This window comes from Solanum pennellii, chromosome 10 (assembly GCF_001406875.1).
Source record: "Solanum pennellii chromosome 10, SPENNV200".
NCBI classification, from domain to species: domain Eukaryota; kingdom Viridiplantae; phylum Streptophyta; class Magnoliopsida; order Solanales; family Solanaceae; genus Solanum; species Solanum pennellii.
The window spans coordinates 3,579,876-3,587,896 of record NC_028646.1 but is presented as its reverse complement, the minus strand read 5'-3'; the positions used below and the strand labels follow the sequence as shown (position 1 = coordinate 3,587,896).

Below are 8,021 nucleotides of genomic sequence, written 5' to 3'. Positions count from 1 at the left end.
GGTTACATTAATAAGTTTTGGATCTTCCGCATTATTTTTGTTAATTATAGTTGAACTATTGGTAAATGTTGGGGTTTAGATTTGTTGGTTCGCTCACCTAGTAGGCTAAGTGTGGGTGCCACTCACGACTCGTTTTGGGTTGTGACAAAAAATGACTAAGAATCAATTCCTTTAAGACGTCTAGTACAAAAAAATATTATCAAAAGTATCTATGCACAAATAAAGCTTCTCACTGATATTATTAAAGAAATCCACATATAGAGAGAAGAGAGCATACAAAGAGGTGAATATCATGTGTTTTTGACTATCAAGTTGTTACCTAAATTCATAACTCAAATTTAATACAATAATTTGGAAGAAAAATCTTTCAAAGTAGGCCAACATTTTTCACTCCATAGGAATTTTTCCACATAATTTAACAATACACTATACATATTTATACTATTTATATTTATAAATAAAAGAAAAGAGAACTAAAAATGAAATGACAAAAAAGAAGATTAAGAATCAATCAGAAGACCCCCATCATAGGGTCAAAAAGTAGAAACCCACCATTAGGCACATCCATTCATAATTCCACTCACAAGACTTAAAAATAATATTTGATGAAATTTCACACCCAAAAAAAATAACAATAAAGTATAGTGATTTCACAAGGTGTAGTCAAAAAAGTAAACCAACCCCATAAAAGCCAACTCACAAACAACTCAAAAACATTCTTTCTTACTTTAAACTAAGGACAAAGCAGGTGATCTTTTTTTGTTCTTGTGAGGACATCATCTTGTTATTGCTTTTTCTTCTATCACTTTTTATGGATACTACTACTCAATGGACAAAGGTTAGTACAAAATTATGTTCATTAAATTAAATTATTTGTGGATATATGAATCCTTTTTTTTTTCTTGTTAGATAATTTTATCTTCTTGAAATGATTTTCAAAAATTGAATTTTTATTTTCAATCTATGTTCATATTCTTTACACATGAAAATAGTGCACTTTTTTCTTAGTTCCCCCTTTATTACACATATGATATGATAGGAGATGAAGCTTAGGGAAAAAGTTGTTCTTAGTTATTATTATTTGTCCACTTTTTTAGTTTACTTTAGTTTAATTTCAAAGGTGAAACTAAAGTAGTTATAATCCATCTTTTTTGTTTCACTTTTTATGTGAATTGTGTAATTTTTCAGGATATTGGACTTGTAACATCCAATATGACTACACAAATAGCTCCACCTAATGTTACATGTTCAAGAACATCTACTACAATGGAGAAAAAAGTCAGGCCACAAAAAGATCAAGTTGTAAATTGTCCAAGGTGCAATTCAACAAATACCAAATTTTGTTACTACAACAACTATAGTCTTACTCAACCAAGATACTTTTGTAAGACTTGTAGAAGGTATGATTCATGAAGTCTGTGATCGTCTCACCAAAAAATCTTAATACTTCAAGAGATATTTTTTTTTATTACTAAATTGTAGTAGTTGGAGCGCTTACTTGCTACCTAGTGGCAATGGGGCAGGTTCAATTGAATATTTTGTCAAAAAAATTTATTGTGTAAAAATAATTCATTTTGTTACGTAGAATTTGTTGAAATCCCTTGATAGAAGAGAAGATTCTAGTTTAACGGTAAAGATGATTCAAAAATTACTTTTAAGTGTGAAATTATAATTTTTTTTTTTAAATTCAAATTCTGAGTTCGTCACTGAATTATATCAGGTATTGGACAGAAGGTGGTACACTAAGAAATGTTCCGGTTGGAGGTGGTTCAAGGAAGAATAGAAGATGTTCGATATCATCATCATCAATATCATCTTCCCAAAAGCTTCTTGATCTAAACCCTAATCCAAGTCTTAGTTCTCTTCAAAACCCTAACTATAATCTTAATCTTGGAAGTAACCAAGATCTTAATCTAGGGTTTCCATCTTTTAACATACATAATCATAATAATTACTTTAGTGGCATGCCTCAATTTCTTGACTTCCCTAAAATGGACAAGGGCAATAATGGAATCAATCATTTTTCAACTTCAACTTCAAATACTAGTCCAGTTTCAGCTCTTGATCTTCTTCGAAAGGGGATTGCCTCTAGAGGGTTAAGTGCATCTATATCATCATCATCATCACCATCAACACCAGATTTAAACGCGTTGTACACATCAAGTGAAGTTCAAGAAAATGGTGCAAAAATGATGTTACCATTTGGATGTTTGAATAATCATAATAATAGTGAGAGTAAAGGGCAAGAGAATTCATCAAGTGTTGGATTTTGGAATGATGGAATGTTAGGTGGAGGAGGAACATGGTGAATAAGGAATTGAAAGAAAATATTGTGCAAAAAATCTCACTTTGTAATTGTTTTTTTTTTTTGGATGTTTTTATATTGTTTTTTTTTAATCATTGGACATGCTTTGATCATTAATTTGTTTGGAACTAGATAGAAGGTAGATCTGGTTTCCTTGTTATTCACTTTACTCTTTGATAAGTGTTTCTAATGTTTGGATCATAATAACTTTTTTCTTGTTTGTTCTATATATACTCTCAACGTAAATATCATTTTCTTTCTTTTTGATCGATTAAGTTTTTAGATGAGATGATAATACAACTTTAATAATATCGTATCCAAGCAAGGAGAACTCCTGAGTTGGAATCTCATGAAGGAGTATTTTTGAAGACATAATTACGTAAATAAAATATGTTCTCTTTAATAGATTATATTAATTTTAGATGAAATTATAATACAACTTCGATAAATATCGTATCCAAGCAAGGAGAGTTGGAATCTCATGAAGGTGTATTTGAAGACATACGTAAATAAAATATATTCTTTCTAATAAATTACATTAATTTTAGATGAGAATGTCACAGTACAACTTTAACACTCATCCTATGATTATAATTTTCTATTTGTTTTATTTTTGTTCAGATAAATTGTTATATGTTTATATAGTACTTTCTATAGAGGGGCATATATACACCTTAATTTATATATATATATATGTGTTTCATTTACCATTTCTTGATAAGTGACATAAAAATAACAGTAATAATATATTTAATGTAATTCTATAAATGGAGCATAAAAATGATAAAGTATATACCAATCTTACTCTAATTTTGAGTGATTAAAAAGTCATTTTTGATATTCCTCTACTAAAAGAAAAACTTTCAAAACGAGTAAAAAAATAAAATTCACAAAAGTAAAAAAGACACAACAAAGGTAAAAGTACTACGTAAAGAAATCATGACAAAGCATTCTAAAATCGGGAATAATAATTACAAAATTTCTAAGCAGCATATAATTTTATATCCCATATTATAAGATGGATAATGTTTTTTTTTCTTTTTTGATATAATAGATTAAAGGTGAAGAAAAAGAAAACAGATCAAAGCCATTTCTTTTTTTATAAAATAAAAAAATAAAATGGTTGCCATTATTGGTTTGATCTGTCACCTTTTTTTCCATCNTATATATATATATATATATCATGTAATTTTTTAAGTAATGTCATATTTTGGAGGATTATTAGGATTTTTTTTTAATTCGCTAAATATAGATTTACTAACGAAAGGATAAATACACATCATTTTGTTAGATATGATAAAAATAGGATCCGGCTTCTCTCTATTTCTTTTCTCTCTATTTTTCCCAAGTTTCTATTTGGATTAATGACACATGTCATAGGTTAAAATAAATGGTTAAGATTTAATTTTTTAAAGTAAACCTCTAATCATGATTTAGTTAATAAATATGTTATATGTCAAGTATCAAAATTATTATAATCTCACAATCTTAGCAACATATTATTTTGTCCATATTATTTATGTAAAAAAGTTTTCTTCCTATTATTTTTTTTACGTAGGATCTTTTTTTTTTATTTTTCTTTTATATAATATTTTTATTGTAATCTTTTGTTAAAGGTATATTGGTCCGTAATTAATAAATTACCTAGAGATAATAAAATCATTTTGACAAACTAATTTTAATTTCATAATAAGATTTAGAATACGGTGATACCAGTACATACGGTAGGTTAATTTAGTTTCTATACTTCTATTCAGTTAATTATTCTTCTAATTAGATAAAAAAATATTATATAAAAGAAAAATAAAAAAAAAGATCCTACGTAAAAAGAAATAATAGGAAGAAAACTTTTTTTTACCTATGTTTATGGGCAAAATAATATATTGCTAAGATTGTGAGATTATAATAATTTTGATACTTGATATATAATATACTTATTAACTAAATCATGGTTAGAGGTTTACTTTGAAAAATTAAATCTTAACCATTATATTTACCCTTTTTCCCTATTTATAATTATAAAGGAAATACTGCTTTTGTTTGGGATATATATACTAATTATGATTAAACAATAAAATTTTTTGTTAAAAGTATGTATGATATTTAACTGCGTACAAATATTTATATATTTTTAATGTGGTTATTATTATTTACATAAAAATGAACCTACCTGCTTCAACTAATAAAACCTAATCTTTGTCCTTTACTGCTGTTTCTATACTCCATTTTTATAAGTAAATTCAAAATTTTTAATTTATGAATTTTAAGTTATATTATTTATTAAAATCTAATTGTCGATTTTATAACCTGAATCATGGGTTCCACCGCGCTCTTGAATTCCAAACAGTTGTCTATGAAATGAAAATTAATGTTTAGTTACTTGTGTTTATAGAATGTGCTTTTGAATTTCTGAAAAGATTTTTTGCAAAAAAATAAAAATAAAAACATGTTTGTTAATATATATTTTATTTTTTCAACGAATTTTAATATTAACAAAATGCAATAGGAAATCTCGACGGCTTTCGTCTTATAGAGTTATCGGGTTGCGTATCGATCAATTTTGTACTGGATTGATTTTAAAGTTTATTGGTTTAACTTATTGGTTATGAATTTGTAAGCATGCTAAATTATTAAGATATTAAAAATATCGGTTATTAGTTTATCGATTTGATTATCGATTTAGTCGTTAAAATTTTATACAAAAAAATCATTGAACATCACTTTTAAACATTGTGACAGAATAAATCATGTATATGAGTTGAAAAATTGCATGTGGCTCAAATATAACACTGTTACATTATAAAATAATCGAAAGTTGAAATTACCAAAAACAAAAAGTATGAAACTAAGCTCTAAGTCAAAAATTATATAATTGTAATTTTCATTTTTATATACCAAATGATATAAACATAATTATTTAGTTTACTATCAGTTTATCACTTAACTTGTCAAAAAAAATCTCAAACCATTAAGACCCGATAATTTAATACTAAATAAAATCAAAATCATTATAAAAAATCAATAACTCATTGTTGTTAAACAATAACTTTATTCAGTTCAAATTATTGATTTTAATTTGGCTTTGAACCGCCCTACATGCCAGTATGTTATAAAATATTCACTTTGTTTCGAATATTTGATGGATAAGTATTTGAACATTCATTAAATATACAAAAATAAAAAAATAAAAATACATATCCATAATAATTTGAGTTTGAAATTGCACTGTTTTTTAAATATTGAAAAGTAAATGTCATCAAAAAACTGTATAGATGGGTTAAAATATAATCAAATAGGCAAGAGGACCATTTTCTTGAATGATGGGGTCTTGTCAACCTTTGCACCGATCATACAAATAAATCCACTGTTAAAATTGTTGCTTTCTGACTTTTTTGTTTCATTCTGATTAGAGTTATCAAAACGGACTTAATTTATGGGATAATTCAATTCAATTTGTTATTAAGACAGGGTTTGTAAATCCGATCTAATTAAGACCTTGTCCCTTGAGGCTTGATTTGGGTAGGGCTGGAGTCGATTTATGGGCCAAAACTTTTTATTCAAGGGTAACTTGTAATAATTTTACTAATATATAATCTAATTACTTAAATACACTTTATATTGTAATATTATTAATTTTTCCAGATTTTGGTACATTAATATACATGTATCTCAGAATATATGGACTGAAAATTAAGTTAATTTGTTCTAGATACACTTTATCCAAATAGATTCGTTTGTATCTACGATATATAGACGAATCTCGCACCCTCGCCTCCCTCCTTGCTTGTCACTCTCTTATCTTGCTCGTGTATCAGGTATGTGAGATACATGCTAATTACACTAGATTTTTTGTTATTATTATTGAAACAACACCATTGTTTGCCATATTTGATTTGAAAATCTTTTCATTTTTTGATGTTATAGAATTATAAGTTTGAAAAAAAAGAAGGGCTAGTCCGCCTCAGCCCTCGGCCCTTCTAGGGCATGCTTGGATTGAGCATTTTCAGGCCCAACCAAATGAAGGATCGGCCTGCCCTAACCCTTCAAACTTCTTGGCCCGCGAGATTTTGGCCCCATAAGCTAGACTGACCCTTTTTGACCACTCTAATTCTAATAATAAATGTCTTTTTAATAAAATAACGTATATGTGTATAATCCAAACTAATATATTATGTGTTATATTACAAATCATTATAATTGAAAAATAAGAGATGTCATTTATATAGACTCTTAAACGTAAACAAAAATATATTTCTTTTTTGTTAGAATTTATATGAATAAGCGGGGACATAAATCTCGTATGTATCTAGGATACATAGACAAATCTCGCGTCCACGCATCCCTTTCATCTTGCTTGTCACTCTTTTATCTCGCTCGTGTATCTGGTATACAAGATACATGCTAATTACAATATATCTTTTTGTTAGTGTTATTGAAACTACACCATTGTTTGTCATATTCGATTTGAAAATCTTTTCATTTCTTGATATTATAGAATTATAAGTTTGAAAAGAAAAAAAGAAGGGTTTGTCCGCCTTAACCCTCGACCCTTCTAGGGTTGGATTGGATTGAGCATTTTCAGGCTCTACCAAATGAAGAGTCGACTTGCCTTAGTCCTTCAAACTCCTTGGCCCGTGAGGCTTGGGCTCCGTAAGCTAGACTGGTCCTTTTTGGTTGCTCTAATTCTAATAATAAATGTCTTTTATAAAAATGATATATATGTATACCATCCAAACTAATATATTATGTGTTATATTGCAAATTACTATAATTAAAAAATCAGAGAAGTCATTATACAGACTCTTAAACAAAGAAAATACCTTTTTTGTTAGAAATTATATCAATAAGCGGGGATAGCTCAGTTGGGAGAGCGTCAGACTGAAGATCTGAAGGTCACGTGTTCGATCCACGTTCACCGCATTCTTTTTTAAAAAATAGTTTTTACCTTATTATAATTTCATACATTTTTTTACAATTTTATTTTCACAAATAACAAACATAAAAATCATATTTGGATGTTATAACTATATTTTATGATTCTCTCTATATATAATTTTAGCATATACATAAAAAGAATTTATTTGGGTGTATTCATATATTTCGTTATACAAATGGATCCTGCATTTGTATATTTTGATATATTTGTATATTTTGATATACAAATGGGTTCTGCATTTGTATAAGTCGGTCTATTTGTATATTTTGGTATGCAAATGGAATGACAAAAGTATGAAATGTCTTTACCAACTTTTTCTGGAGAGAGACATAATAGATTGATTCTCGACGCTTTAATGAACTTCCGATGACTTTCATCGCTTTGATGAAATCTCGATGATTTTTCGCTGCTTCGAAAAAATCTTTTGAGGATCCAAAAGGAATTGAATTTTGGTCTCGTCTATTTGTGAAGTAGATGTGGGATGAGTTTTTTTTCTTAGCATTTTGTTAATACACGTGCTTAGTAATGGTGCTTGTAGACACGTAATTTTTGATCGAACCTAAAATTTTACACCATTTTTAGAGCTTGAATATTTTTATAAATCTAAATTAAATATTATGACTTTTATCTTATTTTATTAAGTTTATTTTAAAAGTTTTGAAAACAATAAAAATATATTTTTTTCTTTTAATTTAGATTTAATAAATAAAGTAGTGTCTCTTAATTATATATTATTATTTTTTAATTGTTTAAAAAAGGAAAAGAAAATTACAAATATAT

At 27.3% G+C, this 8,021-nt stretch overlaps 1 protein-coding gene and 1 non-coding gene across 2 annotated transcripts; both read left to right on the top strand.

Moving 5' to 3' along the window:
• Window positions 1-661: 661 nt before the first annotated feature.
• On the top strand, window positions 662-2,534 carry LOC107001715 (dof zinc finger protein DOF2.5-like). The gene is made up of 3 exons (XM_015199686.2): window positions 662-838; window positions 1,189-1,400; window positions 1,721-2,534. The coding sequence occupies exons 1-3, from the start codon at window positions 812-814 to the stop codon at window positions 2,307-2,309; spliced, it is 828 nt and encodes a 275-aa protein (XP_015055172.1). The 5' UTR covers window positions 662-811; the 3' UTR covers window positions 2,310-2,534.
• A 4,618-nt stretch (window positions 2,535-7,152) lies between these two features.
• TRNAF-GAA lies at window positions 7,153-7,225 on the top strand. The gene has a single exon. It is a non-coding gene; the product is annotated as a tRNA-Phe (tRNA).
• Window positions 7,226-8,021: the final 796 nt, after the last annotated feature.